Below are 15,901 nucleotides of genomic sequence, written 5' to 3'. Positions count from 1 at the left end.
AGTACCAGAACCTTATAAATACAAAATTGTCCTTCTGTCCTTTCCTGTCTATACCTCTTTCCCTCTTCCCCATGAGGTATGTCAGGGACAGTATCGATTTGGAGTATGCCAAATTCAGACTCCTTGCAGACCAGCAGAGGAAACAAAACTCTAGAGGTAAGAACTAGACACCCCAGTGAGGCCTGACCCCTACACACTTACACAAGGGTTGAGCTGAATTCACCTGGCACAATAACAGAGTGGAAAATCTCCTTCTAAACTACCCCAGACTCAACCAGAGAGGTTAAAATCCACACTTTAAATCACACTTCTGTTCCCTATGTAAAGGAACTATGCACCCACAATTATGGATTTAACTAGCTGCAATGTCTAATCACAGGATTCTCACCTTCACCATATTCTTTACCATACAAGTAAGGCAGCTTCATTAAAAAGCATTAATGGTCCTTTCAAAGTTTCTGTTAATTTCAGAGACTGATTCTTTCTTCCTTTCTCATATTGCTGTGCTACCTGCCTCCCTCCAGTCCCCAATACAAGGATGCAACTTTAATTAGAACATTCTTTTATCTAATAGGAAAAATCACAGTCAGAAAAGATGGTATTTGCTTTTCTAGGTTTCTCTGCAACAGTGCTTTCAGCTGCCCTCCTACGATCTGGATATAATGAAAAACATTATTATAGTCTTTGCTTGCTCACGTCCTCATTAATACCTCAACTGGCAAGGTAATTTCTCAGCCAAACGTGACTTAGCAGGGGGTGAAGCTGGTGTAAGGCAGTGTGATCTAATGCAAGCCATCAGAAATGGCAGTAACTCAGCTCAGTCAGCTTGTCTCAGAAAAGTATTGAGTCAAACCCTGCACTCAGGGACAAATAATGTGCCATTCCTGGCTCAAAACAGGACAAGCCTGTGGACTATTTAACCTTTGGCTATGCCCATTTGGTTGCAGTCAACGTTGTTTGCATATTATATAGCATCTCTTCATGCCAAGCTGAAGTCTCACTGTCCTTACATGTGTGCACAGACTTAGAATCATAGAATCATAGAATCAACCAGGTTGTAAGAGATCTCCAAGATCATCCAGTCCAACCTAGCACCCAGCCCTAGCCAGTCAACTAGACCATGGCACTAAGTGCCTCAGCTAGTCTTTTCTTGAACACCTCCAGGGACAGTGCCTCCACCACCTCCCTGGGCAGCCCATTCCAATGCCAATCACTCTCTCTGAGAAGAACTTCCTCCTAACACCCAGCCTATACTTCCCCCGGCACAACTTGAGACTGTGTCCCCTTGTTCTGTTGCTGGTTGCCTGGGAGAAGAGGCCAACCCCCCCCCCCACCTGGCTACAACCTCCCTTCAGGTACTTGTAGACAGCAATGAGGTCTATGGAAATTTTCAATACTTATGTCTCCTTTGGAGATGCAAGGCTGAAGGCAAGTGATTAAACTACCAGGTGGAAATACAACAGAAAAGGGTTCAAATCCCACCTCTGTCACAGGTTTTCTGTGAGTCAATAGGAAGAGCTTCAGCTATATCCACATGGGCTGGGTACAGAAAACTGAAGTTGTGCAGACTTTGACTGGTACCTTCAGAAAGTGCATTCTTGTTGCAGGAGTGGCTGTGTTAGATGCAGCACTGCAATATTTTCAGATCCACTATAAACTCCCATTTCAGCATCACAGGGCAGGCTTGCTCTTAATCCCTTTGGGCCTTGGTTTCCCATCTATAATGTGAAATTATTCATGATTTCCTGCCTCACAGGAGCCCTGCTGGGGAGGGGCTCTGATCATTTGGCAACAGAAAGTATTCTTGACAGAGTTCAGACCCAGTGCTGATACTCTGTGGATCAGCTCTGACCTCATTTCTGCCACTGAATTTCCTGCCTTGCAAAATGTTTTTTGTTGGCTTTTCTGTTTTTTTTTTTACAGGTAACACAATCTGCAGAGACTTATTCTCTTCAGGGTTCAGTGGCAGTCTAGATCTGGACAGGATTGAAGGTGCCCAAGGGTAAGAGTGGTATTTTCCAAGCAGTACAGGTTTTGAGAGTTTTACTGCTGTGCTCTGGAGCTTTCTGCCAAGCAGGCAGGAAAAAGTCTACGCTCAGCCAGGAATCCACATGAAACCTGGTGTCTGACAGACTAATCTATCTTACACTAGAGACTTTGAATAAACACAGGGTGCCAAACCTGATGGTTGAGGGTCCTAGTGCATATTTACAGTTTGCCATATTTCTGCAAGCTACAACTTGAAGCAACTCTTTGGGGCCATCAGTCACTCTGTTCAGTCTTCAGCTTTCAAGCCTGCATGATCCAGAGTTATTTTAATGCTTGTACAGGCAGGAACAATAATAGCCAGAAAGAGGGGCACCCTGGTTGCTCTGTTCCCCCTAAAACAACCCTTGAAAGTTCATACAGCACCTTCCCTTCTCCCCAAACTAACCATATCTCCTTTCTCTCACCTGTCTACTTGACACTAACAGGCACACTCAGTCCAGCTCTAAATTAACTATGAAAATCACCCTGTCAAAGCACCCAGCCTTGCATCACCAGCAGCTTAGTAGCTTTACATTTATTGCAGAGAAGTCTGGCAGTCCCGAATGATGTACTCTTTACTTGCCAGTTTTGAGTCCCTTGATGCAGCCCTCACTCACTGCCCACTACCTCAGGGCTCTTCTTGGTAATGGCTATTTGTGACAAGGTATCCTGAGCAGCAGTTCCCTATGCAACAGCCATGACAGACCATCCTTTCCCATCTGCTGGTGGAGCTGACAGCACTCTTGGCATGCAGAACTATGAAGACTTCTGGCCATGATGCTCTCTGGAGGGCTTTCTACAGTAACACCTCCAGTCCCTGCAAATGGCCATCCCTCATAGCCATGCCTCTCACATCTGCAACCCCAGCAGGCTGCAGTCCTGAGCTGACACCCTTGCAGTTTCCTTCAGGGAAAAGTCAAATGTTTCCTTTAGGGCTTCCCAGCCACTTTCTGTGCAGCCATTTGTTTGGGAACCATCCTCCTGTTGTCCAAGCTGTTTCCCTTCAGCTTGCTGTCGTGCCAGATTGTCACACAGTGTCTCAGCCATCCTCCTTTAAAACCTTTTATGTTCTCCTCGCCAGGGAGCTCTTGTGAAGCATACTTTTTGGCTTGACTCCAAGCAGGGTCTTTCATATCATAATTTTTTTACTGGCTCCCGTCTCTGCCTAGCCAGTAATGAGCTAGTCTGGAGGAGGAAGGTTCCTCAAGGAGGTGCTACACTATACACTTCCTCCACAAAACCCACTCTCCCCAAGGACTGGGCACACTGCCTACAGCACAGGTGAGAGAGCAGAGCACTGCTCCTCCAACACGCAAATGAAATCACTGTTGTTATCATGTCTTCAAGCTTTTTTTTTCCTCAGTAATAATGAAGTCTAGAGAATGGTTTCCCCTCCCACTAAAATAAGCTGGAATAGTAATCACATGAGCTCAAGAGCTGAAAAAAAGGCAGCAAATACTTCAAAACAATCCCTCATTCACAGAAGAAAAACAGCACATTAAAATACTAATGTCACATTTAAAACAGAAACAAAAACATGCAAACTATGTGTCAAAATGAAGGTGATGAATTTTTGAAATGTGTGTTTTTATACTTAATGAAACATGTCTCAAAATATGAGTAGTGTGAGATTTACAACGTCCTAAACTATTCATATCCTTACTCGCAACTGTTTCGATTTTACAAATGATGTGACAAGTAAATACGTTGCTTAGAAACCATGGTGGGCTTTTGAAACCAATTCTTTTGTTTCTAGGATTTTGACTTGGCAGGTGTTTGGTGCAGTGGAGTTATCAAAGTCCTCTGGTTTGCACTCAGGCAGCACCAGTCCTTCGGAGAGGGCTCTCAGATAAGGGGTAAGGCTTAGAAATCTGTTATTCCGGCTCCCTGTCTGCATGGCATGCCCTCAATACCTCTTACAGCTTCAGTCACGCTGTGTCCAATTCCTGAAACCAAAAACCCCTGCGAGCCCCAGGATCTTCTTTTCTTCTAGGAAGCATTTTCTGTGAAGCTTTGAAACGCAGGATAAACTAAGCCAAAGAGATGCTGTGGTGAGGTCATACTGCTTTTAAATAGAGACAGAAAGAACTAGGCTGAAATAATTTATAATGCTATCATCTGGGAGAATGATGTTAACCAGGAAATTGAGAAGTGGGAGTGCTTATAAACTCCACTCCGATCTCAAACTCCTTCCATAACCCCAGAATAGCTAGCATTACTACTAATATGATCTACAGTAGCACATTTGAACATGGTTAACATTTAAATATAGGTTTCATAAATTACACCCTATAGAGATGGATAGAGACAGCTCCTATCTCTTTTGAGGTATTGTTTCATTTGCAAATTCAAGCAGATGGTGCACGAGCAACTAATGACTCAAAAAATCACCCCCTAAAAATAGTCCAGAACAAGGTGTGGATTTATCAGAGGAGGGAACAGAAAAGGCTTTACTTCCCCTTCCTATTTCTCTGGCACAGCTTTGGGAGCGCAGTGTGCATAGAGCTCTGCCACATTGAGGATTGCATCCACAGCCCCATATTCATGAACCTCTCCCTGTCATCTCACACAAGGTGGAACTGTGTCCAGTTCTGGGCCCCTCAATTCAAGAGAGACGTTGAGGTGCTGGAACGTGTCCAGAGAAGGGCAACAAAGCTGGTGAAGGGCCTGGAACACAAACCCTGTGAGGAGAGGCTGAGGGAGCTGGGGTTGTTTACCCTGGAGAAGAGGAGGTTCAGGGGTGACCTCATTGCTGTCTACAGCTACCTGAAGGGACATTGTAGCCAGGTGGGGGTGGGGTTGGCCTCTTCTCCCAGGCAACCAGCAACAGAACAAGGGGACACAGTCTCAAGTTGTGCCGGGGGAAGTATAGGCTGGGTGTTAGGAGGAAGTTCTTCTCAGAGAGAGTGATTGGCATTGGAATGGGCTGCCCAGGGAGGTGGTGGAGGCACCGTCCCTGGAGGTGTTCAAGAAAAGTCTGGATGAGGCACTTAGTGCCATGGTCTAGTTGACTGGCTAGGGCTGGGTGCTAGGTTGTCCTGGATGATCTTGGAGATCTCTTCCAACCTGTTTGATTCTATGATTCTAATTAGGTGTTAAAGAGGGAAAGAGCTCAGCACTCCCTGCTTTCCCCACACCAAACCCATATCAAACCTGAAACTCCTCTGGGAAATTACATCTCCATTAACTCTACCAAGACTTGCTCAGCAGAGCTGTGTGCCACCATCAAAACTTTCAGTCTCCCAGTTCGGTGGGCAGGGCTTCATGAAAACTGACTTTTCCAAACAAATGCTATAAATCCTCATGAGGCAATATATTGCTATATATTGTACTTCCAGTGGGAAACCAAATTTACTGTCATTCCCCTGTTTATGATGATTTTGTGGGCTTGTGCCTAACCACACTCATACGAACTCTGGCAGAGCCAGAGACTCCCCCCAGAACATGTTGCTGGGGTTTGATCAGGGGTGAAGTGTGTCAGCATTAGCAGCATCTGCACGGGGGCAACCTGCTGTGCAGCCCAATTATGTAAACCATAAATTCCTCAGAGCAATGTGCCTGTGTTTCTGTAATGCCTGGCAGAAGGCAGTGTTCACAGCCATCCGCAAAGCACTGCTGTTCTGAAGTAATAAATATTAATAATTGCTGGTTAAAGATTCCAGCACAGGTAAAGCCACAGTTTGGAAACTAAAATGTTTCTGTATGAAAAGCAGAAGGGCCTCTGGCAATTCGAACAGCTAGAGGAAGGTAAGAGTTATTATTTACTGCACAAATATACACAGAGAAAGCGTACATTAAATCACACTTCAGTTGTCTCTATGAAGCAAAAAACTCTCTCTCTGCTACACATCTTACTCCTATCATAAGCTGTTCCAGCTCTACTCCTCACCTCCCTGTCCTCTAAAGCCGAATAACCTGGGAAGAAAGCAGCTCTTCTTCTATTTTCATTAATAGTAGAGACTGCTACCACAATGTTAGCTGATTCTAAATGTTATACTTAAACTGATTTGTTAGACTATGCTTAGTCTTTTCTGTTTGGGTTGTCTTATCTGTTTATTATACAATAAAAAATGGTTGCTCTTGGGGCTCATGATTCAACCACTCCTGACGTGTATTATTTCACTGAACCATAGCTCTTTTCCCTGTTACAAATGCAGCTCTAAATTTGTTAGAGCTCACCTATGCTCATCTTGTGTGTTTCTACCCTCATCTTATGGCATCCTAAATAAAAATAATGTTTAAAAATAAAGGAAAATATATGCTAATTATATACAACAAGCCACAACAACAGAGTTGCACCAAAATGTACTAGGTGAGGATCTGGTTGTATTAGCAAGGTGAAGGAATCAGGTTGTGGACTGAATTCCAAGGGACAAGAGAGCCATCATTTACATTGCCTCTGCAACGTATGCAAAGGCATATAGATGAGCCTGGTACAGAGGGAGAGTCTGGCCATGGCAAACAAACCATAAGGTCAAATACTCTGCTGGCAGAAGGACGGTGCAGAGTGATATATTGTAACTCTTCTAACATCCAAGATATCGAGGGAGGTGGCAGCATTCTGCTTCATTGATCAGTCATTTTGATTGCCTTTGGGTTTGTTTTGGTTGTGGTTGTTGTTTGGTTTTTTTTTGGTTTGTGTTTGTTTGTTTGTTTGTTTGTTTTAATCCAGTAATTGTTGGAGAAATTCTTGCTAGCTGAGGACACAGAAATCATAGACATGAGCAACCTGTGCTGGGAGTGACCTTGAGTCCATCTTGGGAGTTGGATACCAGGCACAGGGTGGCTTCCCCCCACATGCAGCTGCAGGGGGTGGAGTGTAGCTGCAGGTGGGCAGAGTTTAGCCAACCCCAGAGGCTGACCCTCAGATTGTTATGGTATATTGCCCTATCCATGCCTTACGTGTAACCCTGTACCCTCTGACTGTAACCAATCTTGCTGGAGCACGCCTCTTGCTAGAATGCATATAAGTCACTGTATCATGGAAATAAAGTGGATTATGACCATCTAACCATATTGGTGAACAAAGAGTCATTTTTCCCAGGTGCTATATGCCAATAAGTAATTTTCTCTTCTTTGCAATTATACTAAGAGTCTAAATCCCTCTACATAAATTACAGCTTCCTTATTCAGGAGAAGACTGGCCACCTAAGCTGGAAGTACACTCTCCACCAAAGCCAAAACCTGTAGAGAAAGAACCTGGACTAAATAAAATATTATCTTTACCTTGCTCCCACAATGAGCTGGTTCCTGTTGGCATCCAGTGCAAGCTGCGAAAAATCCTGTACACCTGGATAGGTGAAATTCGACACCCAGGGCTTCAGATCTGCAGCGAAAACGAGAAAGCAGAAAACAGTAAAGCATCTCTAGAAGCTGTGAGCTCACCCAGACTTCCACTAAATGGATTTCATGCCAAGTTATCTGTCAAGGGAAGGCTAATTAATAATCTATTTAAAGGGATTCTATTTATTCTGATTCTCCGCAGAACATACAAAAGCGCACACATAAACGCAGAGCTCTTTCAGCAGCTATTTTTCACGGCCAAGGTGGAGTGTCAGCCTTGCTTTCAGAGACAACAGCAGCTCAACTTATGTTAAAATTGGGGAACCACCTTCAGTCCCAAGGCTGTGGTGGGACTGATTGCCTGTCAAAACACCACCGCAGTAGAAGTGACCTGCACTGAAAACCTGATGCTCCAATGACAAGTTTTACCTTCTCTTACAGGTTTTAGGTTCTCTTCTAGGTTTTACTTCACCTAATTTCTGAAATCCCTATCAGTTATCACAGTATCACAGTATCAACAAGGTTGCAAGAGACCTCAGAGATCATCAAGTCCAACCCTTTACCACAGAGCTCAAGACTAGACCATGGCATCAAGTGCCACGTCCAATCCTGCCTTGAACAGCCCCAGGGACGGCGACTCCACCACCTCCCCGGGCAGCCCATTCCAGTGTCCAATGACTCTCTCAGTGAAGAACTTTCTCCTCACCTCCAGCCTAAACTTCCCCTGACGTAGCTTGAGGCTGTGTCCTCTTGTTCTGGCGCTGGCCACCTGAGAGAAGAGAGCAACCTCCTCCTGGCCACAACCACCCCTCAGGTAGTTGTAGACAGCAATAAGGTCACCCCTGAGCCTCCTCTTCTCCAGGCTAACCAATCCCAGCTCCCTCAGCCTCTCCTCGTAGGGCTGTGCTCAAGGCCTCTCACCAGCCTCGTTGCCCTTCTCTGGACACGGTCAAGCATCTCAATGTCCTTCCTAAACTGGGGGGCTCTTCTTTATTTCTGATGGGGAGCATAAGGTTGTCATCATAGCATCTTGGTGACTGAGAGACTGCACAAACTTGAGATTTGCTCTATCAACTAGCTTGGATTTGCCAATCTAGGAAACTGTCCAAATTGCAATCACACAGGTTAAATGCAAAGCAAATAGATTTGGCTATGCTATGCTCATGGAGACAAAACTCTTCCAGAAGCTATATCTATTAAGATCTAGGGCAGATAGTCCTGATGTAATAAAAATACACCTGTTTGAAGAAAAAGCTGAATAACTATGCTTATGCTACTCTCAGGCCTGGTGCTAGGGTATGCACAGAATCCTAGCTCTCAATACAGTTACCAACACTGACATTGTGTATATCACATACCACAGAATTTCAGCCTCAGCTTGCACCTGTACTGCACAAAATAAGCAGGGGTAGATTCACACATATCCATCAGAAAACCATCCAGCTTTATAGTGAGGACTTCTCTTGAGAATTTATTTCTGGCTACTAACTGCTGTGGCTGTTAAGTACATGGAGAATACCAGGTATCCGAGGGAGAAAGGAACAAATGAGATCAAGTCAATGCATCTGTAACCCTTCTCTGACTGTTGGCAATTAACCCTACCCCATTCAAGGACTGAGTATTGAAGATTCAGGAAACTCAACATGAAAGGCAGCATCTCCTAGCCTCATGCCAATGGGATACCAATACCCAGACCAATGACCTAATGACTCGTAACAATAATGATGCAGCTCAAACTAGTCCAGAATTGCTTCGAAAAAAACATGTTCTATTGTCATTTTATATCCTCAGTGACAAACTAAGAAGTCTCACTGAAGGCAGTCAAGTTTGAATGTTTTGTTGTAGGCATTAGTTCCCCTTTCTACAGGGGTGTGATGACAATGCTGATGAGGAACCTCATTAAAGCTTTTGGTGTCTTGGCATGCTTTGCAGGATTACAGATGTGCAAGGGTTTAAAGGCTTTGAGGCAGTGATATTTGTTGAGCAGTTTCGAGCCTCCTCCAGGGACAAAGGAAGGCTAATCGAGCCCTTCAATCACAAAACCTTAAGAAAACACTTATAATGGTTGGATTCAATGATCTTAAAGGTTTTTTCAACCTAAATGATTCTACAACTCTGTAAAAGTCTCTACACTCTACTTGCCCTGTCTCTCTTTTCAAAATAGACCCTTTTCGTGGAGCTTCTGCCTCTACCTCAATTGACAACAGATTTTACAGCAGCTCCTAAGCCATGGAGCTGGACACCATCTGGCCTGGTACCCTGCTCCCCTTAATTGGATGCTTCCAGGGCCTCTCCAACAATGAGACCTCCATCCTCACTACCTAAAACCCCTGATGCCAGCAGCAGGAGGCTTCCAGCTCTTCTCATCATTCCTGTCACACTGCGTAACCACACAGAACACGTGCACCTCCTCTGCTCTCCCATGAAAAGGCATGAGCTAAGGAATAACTTAGCCCATCTAACCTTCAAGCATCTCCACCTCCTACGCTCCTCTGGGACCCTTAATGATGTACGAGCACCAGGGAGGCATCGCAGTTTCACCTCTGGCATTCTCCTAACTAATAGGGTCTGTCTTCTTTTCCTGTAGCTCCTTAGCTCAGAGACATTTCTGAGATGAGGAGTAGAACCAGCAACAATAACACCTTTCAGGTAGGTTAGCCAGCTGACATGTGCTACAGATCTCCTGGCATTTCTGTTGGCTGATGGGGATAGAATTAGGGGATTGCTATATAATGATGATACCTTTTAAGGATCCTGCTTTTAGGCCATAATTTTTCTTGTCATTTTATCACCTCTCCTACCAACTCTTTCCTACCAAGTAATGCACTATTACATTGCAGTAGCAGGAAGAATATTTCTTCATCTGCTACTCTAAGGGAAAGCTCCTCACTTCAGAGAGGAACTCATCAGTTCTTTATTTTAATGACAAGATCTGATAAATTACAAGTAAAAAGAATTTTTAAAGAATTTAAGGTGGTAGGTGGCTTGAATCTTTCTATTGTGGCTGAAAAAGTCAATCCAGCCCAAGAAATAACAGGGAATGTCTTGATTTCTATTACTACTGCAGGTGGTACAACTTATAAAGAAACTCTTCCCACTTGTTGAATTAAAGGCTGCAAGGCATGCATCTTCATAGCAAAAGTAGGCTTTTATAGATATGTAGTTGGAGATTATAAAGCCCAGCACAGTCTCAGATAAGGACATCTGAACGTTAACGGTCAGAGTTAATGCCAAAAGTCACATCTTCCTTCCCAACCTTCTTTTTCCTCTTAAGAAGGAAGGGATAAAGTGGAACGTCCAACCATGAGTTAGGACATGGGTCTTTTTTCATTCTACACAATCAAAACTACTGCTCAGACCACAGGCATCCCTAAGGACAGTTTCAGCCTTTCATTCTGAAACTAGCTCAGCTCTGCAAGGTAAGTGCTTCCCTGGGTCTATCCCTTATTAGCTGAAGTTTTCACATATGGACCCAATGAACTGCAGTGTTTGCTCGTATTTGACCTTTCTGAGTAAGCTGATTTTTCCAGTGCTGACTCTTTAATTTGGCTGGAAACCTTCAGTGCTGGGGTATGTTTACATTTGCAAAAGTATCTATTTAAAAACATTATGAAAAATTAAAAACCAAGGCCTTGGCTTTGCATGTCAGCAGCGGGAGCCGGAAAGCTAGGAACCACATGGCTTAGGGGCAAAATGTTCATCAAGGCTCCCTTTGTGCTTCTCATCTGTAATCATTTCCAGGGGGTTAAAGATCCATGCTCTCACTTCCTGCACATGAGGACCAATGAACAAAGGTTTAATAGTTTCCAACACCATCCATTGCCAGACCTTTGGTTCAGAACCACTAAAGCTCTCTGAGTCACTCCGCAGCTCAAGGTGGTTCAGGTATCCAGCTGCAAAGAAGACAAAGCTTCACAGGAAATGTAAGTCTGCAGACACAGCTGGGCTCAGGCTATTACGCATGCATAAGACAAGGTGAAAAGAGGCCCTCTGCCATTTCAGAGGGTGGTCCCTGCACCAGCTTCCTGAGAGTACAGGACTGGGACGAGGATTAGTCAGCTGCACAAAGGACAGCATGCCAAACTGCAGGAGCTGGGTTTAGGGGCCTGATCCAGAGGCTCTTCAAATCATTGGCTGTTTTCCACTGAGCTTGATGGGTTTTGGATCAGCTTCTAAAGATGTGGTAAACCCAGTAATATTTGAGCCTTCATCTCAAAACCAGCTGCTCACCACCTCACCCTCACACTGTGTGTTTTGGAAGAAAGAAGTATGTAAACACTGAGTTAGACTTCCCTTTTTGAAGGACAGTGTTTCCTGCTTCATATCACTTGAGATGAAGCCATAACTCCCAGCTCCCACCTCCAGCAGGCTGTAACGGCTTTGTGCATCCAGCACACACCATACAAGAACAGAGAGGTTTAATCTCCATGTCTTGAAATTGCAAAGCCATTGCTGCATGCACAGAGCACCGCTAACTGCTGTGTTATTCAAAACACCTCTTCCAGAAAAAAAATTAGCACAGATTTCCTAGTCTGGAACAAAAGAAACTACACTAAATAGGACCATGGATTCTTTGTTCAAAGTAAGGGTACACCCACATATACAGACTAACCATGCTCTTATCTAACCATGCTGCTATCCTGGGACTGCACAGAAAAGCTTCCAAAATATCTGTAAGGAAAGAAGATGTGGAGTTGAACTGGAAGATTCAGTCCCCAATCTCACAGAAAGAACCTGAGCCACACACATTGCATGAAGTCCCTGCACACACAGAGCACTGTGGGCCCACCAAGCTCCACAGGAATAAATAAATACCTGTTCTAAAGACACTCAGACCTCCTTTTGTGCAGTGTTCACTTCACCACACTTTGAGTGCTTCCCTTACTGTCTCAGCACGGTCTCTTACAAGTCATCTTAACTCATCTTATTACTTCATGGCATGCTTAATTACTGCATGTGAGTATTTCAGCATTCTTGGGAAGGTGCAGGTAACAGCCGTGACTTCTGTAACTGTACGATCTTCTCCCCTTTTGTTTTGCTCCAGCCCTGGCACAGAGCAAGCCATATATAGCAACTGGCAGATACTCCAGTTTGCAAGTACTCAATCACTTAGATCTTTTCAGACCACCCACTAGCATGAAGTATACTCACTGACCAACAAAGGCAAATCACTTGTAACACAAGGCAAGGTCTCAGGCTGGTTTCTTGGTATCGACTGATGAAATGTCCCCTTTTCAGAATCAGACTTACTGTCTCAGACCATCCTCTACATGGAGGTATATAAAAGACATGCAGACATAGTGCTTAGGGACATGGTTTAACAGCAGACTTGGTAGTATTAAGTTAATGGTTTGACTTAATGATCTTCCAAGTCTTTTCTAGCATAAACAATTTCTATGATTCAATTATCCTCAATATTTTAGAGCATTTTTCACAGTGTGCTAACACTGAGGCCACAGTTTCTGTTCTGTGTGGGTCACCAACCAGAACTCATCAGAGACAAAGCAAACAAGGCTGTAACAAAAGCTCAAAAGACTAATGCTACCCATGTTATCACCTGTCTTCTCAAAAACAGCTAGCATGAACACTTCCAAGAATGTAGAGAAGTTAAAGTGGAATTACAGCATTATCTTTATTAGACCTACAATGAATCATGATAAGTTAATACCAGCTCCTTTTTGAATTTTAGTTCTCTGTTGTAGGTCATACCACAAGTCAGGGCAATAGTGTTTGGAAAATAATTTCCTTTCCTACACCATGCTCAAATGTAAAAGTAGCCTTCAGAACACAAAACCACTCTGCAATTCAGCAAATTTATCGGAGGAAGGAGAAATCTTTTGCTGCACAGGCAGAACTGAGCAAACAAACGCACTGGCACTCAGAGCTCAACCTTACTCATGAGGCCAAAAAAAAGCAAGCTGTCTTTACCCCAGAAGTCCTCCTACACATACATATCACCCTGCTGTCTTGTCTTCCCACCACCACCTCCAACTCATTACTGGTATTCTCTCTTCTTTTAACCTGATGTGTTGAAATCCTTTAATTGTACACTAAGTGTTCCTCATCCCAACTGCTGCAATTTCTACCTTTATTGCCTTCTTAAATATCTGATCTCTACTCAGAGTTATGAGGACTCAAAAGGCTGTTGGCAGAGTATGTACACTTCAGCAAAATAGGCCAAACCAAGCACTTTATTTCTCTCCTCTCAATGCCCAAATCCAACTCAGATGTTCTTCCAGATGTCCCATTTTCATGGTTTCATTCAGTTTACCCCTCTGACCCTGCAACTCCTCTCTCACTTTTGCTTTATTTTCTAGCAACCTTCACCTTCCAGTCATGTTTCTACCTAATTTCCTGCCCAATCGTTCAATTCATCCTGTCTTGGCCAACTCCTCCTCAGATGACAGTCACTGTAATAGCTGCCTGCTATGAGCCATTCTTTCTCAGTGAGATGCAAGAAGCAAAAGCCTTCTAGTGATAAGTTCTCCTCCAATCTGTCCAAGATTATTTGGGTAGCAGATGACTCAAAGAAGAAACAAGACTTTTTCTCTCTTAGTACATCAAAGAGAGAATAGTCCCCTTTTTCAGCTACCAAGGAGTGGAAGGAGACAGAAAAGGTTGTGCTCTTTACCAGCCTAAAGGGAAAGAAAATAATCAAATACTCAAGTTGTACCTTCACAGAGCCATAGGAATCACAACAATCATAGTAACCTAGACATGCTATAATTTAAAGTGATGTCAAATCTAGATGGTTTTGTACCTCCCCCTCGCTGCCTTGAACCAGCCTTGTTGAGCTCCTTCCGTTTCAAGACAGAAATGCTATCTGGAGATGTAGGCATAGTCCCAGATGCTCTGACATTGGAATTTTCTGTCTTGGGCAAATAATAAAACTATTTAGTGTCTCAGTGCTTACAAGTGTTAAATGGGTTTAGGCATACAGGCTGCTGTGTCAAGGCTTAGCTACCTGTAAAGCGTGCACTACACAGGCAGCACTAATTGTTGCTAATCCATTCCAAGCATCCTGACTCTTTGATTCCTAAATTTTAATAATCTCTTCTGAACGAGTGTTGCTCTATTGTTTTGATATAGAGAAAAAAAATACCCTTAGTTGTGGGAGAATTTTCTTGCTAACAGGACATGAGCTGATAAACACGAGAACCTGTGCTGTGATGTGTCCTTGAGTGCATCTTGGATTCAGAATACCAGGCGCTGGGTGCCCCCGCCACGTGCAGATGCAGGAGGCTGAGCCAGCCAGATGCAGGGGTGGGCACCACAGCTTGTTTTGATACAGAATGACCTATCTGTACCTTACACATAACTTTGAGCCAATCTGTACTTTCCACTGGTACCAATCTCAAACTAAGCCAGTTGTGCACGGCTCTTCCAAGTACCATATAAGCCACTGTATTGCCTAAATAAATACTGCTTGCAGCTAGCTCAGACTGTGAGGACTCATCAGTACCCCAATCCCACCTCTGCTGGCTTCACAAGACTGCTCTTAGTCTAAATATAATTTCTGCAAAAGTGCAATTATGACTGCTTGTTTATTTCCCTTTTTAATTGTTAATATGGGATGGCTGACAAAACACACCCCAGGGATTCATCTCAGATAAAGAAAACACCAAATATTAAACATGGACTAGTGTTCACTTCCAGTATGGAACAGTGAGCTGTTAAGTTGCCCTGGGCTCTCCCCAAAGAAGGAGGTCAAAAGACTGTAAGTCACATTTCCCATCTGGCACATTTTTGCATTTCTTCATCATTTATACTTCATCAGAGAGTCTAGTCTTGGTCCATTCTCTGTTTCACTTTGGTTTCTATTTGTACATGTTGAAGCAGGCAAAAGCTCAATCAAGACCTGCACTACGGTAGGGTCAGAAGACTTCCACCTGATGAGGCCAGAAGCTGGAAGAATGGGACAGAAGACACACAACACGAGAGAGGCTTTTCCTTCTTCAGCAAGGATTCTATAGCTCAGAGCCCTTCAAGACCTCAAACAGCAACTAAAAAAAATCATAGAATCATTTCATCTAGAAAAATCACCAAGTTCTAACTGTAAACCAAATGCTGCCAAAATCATCACTAAACCACATCTCTAAGCACCATATATACATATCTTTAAAACTCCTCCAGGGATGGTGACTGAACATACAGCGTTGCAGACTCCCCACTGGCAATGGCCAATCAAGAGCAAGAGGAGACACTAAAGGGCTATAAGAGTGCTGAATGCAGATGCGTGTCCATGAGTCATCAGAATGTGTTGTCCAGGCACAACAAAGTGCCTAGACAACAACGGACTTCATGGAAAGAATGGATTTAACTTTCCTCAGCAGGCTACCAACTAGGGCAAACCCTACCTTACCATCTCCTCTTCTCAGCAATCCCCTTCAAAACCCTTGCCTGTTACCCCACACAGCACTGCAGGATGTCATGCAGCCATAGCTCTGTGCCCCACCAACACCTTTCGAAACTTGGTTAACCAGTGCCACACACAGCCCCACTGTTAGCAAACCCAGAGATCTCTTGTTTTCTTAAGGATGTTACAGAGTGTTTAAGTATTGTGATCCATTGTTTACTAAGGCAAGCTCTG

The 15,901-nt window shown here is 43.8% G+C and overlaps 1 protein-coding gene across 10 annotated transcripts in view; it reads right to left on the bottom strand.

Annotated features, from left to right (window-relative positions):
• Positions 1-15,901, bottom strand: part of SEMA5B (semaphorin 5B) — a 324,525-nt gene that overhangs the window by 140,603 nt on the left and 168,021 nt on the right. For all 10 annotated transcript variants that reach the window (XM_064157107.1, XM_064157117.1, XM_064157118.1 and 7 more), the window contains one exon: positions 7,255-7,354. In XM_064157107.1, coding sequence (XP_064013177.1) covers positions 7,255-7,354 — 100 coding nt within the window. The remainder of the gene's footprint in view (positions 1-7,254; positions 7,355-15,901) is intronic.

Source organism: Pogoniulus pusillus, chromosome 2 (assembly GCF_015220805.1).
Source record: "Pogoniulus pusillus isolate bPogPus1 chromosome 2, bPogPus1.pri, whole genome shotgun sequence".
NCBI lineage: Eukaryota > Metazoa > Chordata > Aves > Piciformes > Lybiidae > Pogoniulus > Pogoniulus pusillus.
The sequence above is the reverse complement of the archived record's forward strand: the minus strand, read 5'-3'. Positions and strand labels throughout refer to the sequence as shown.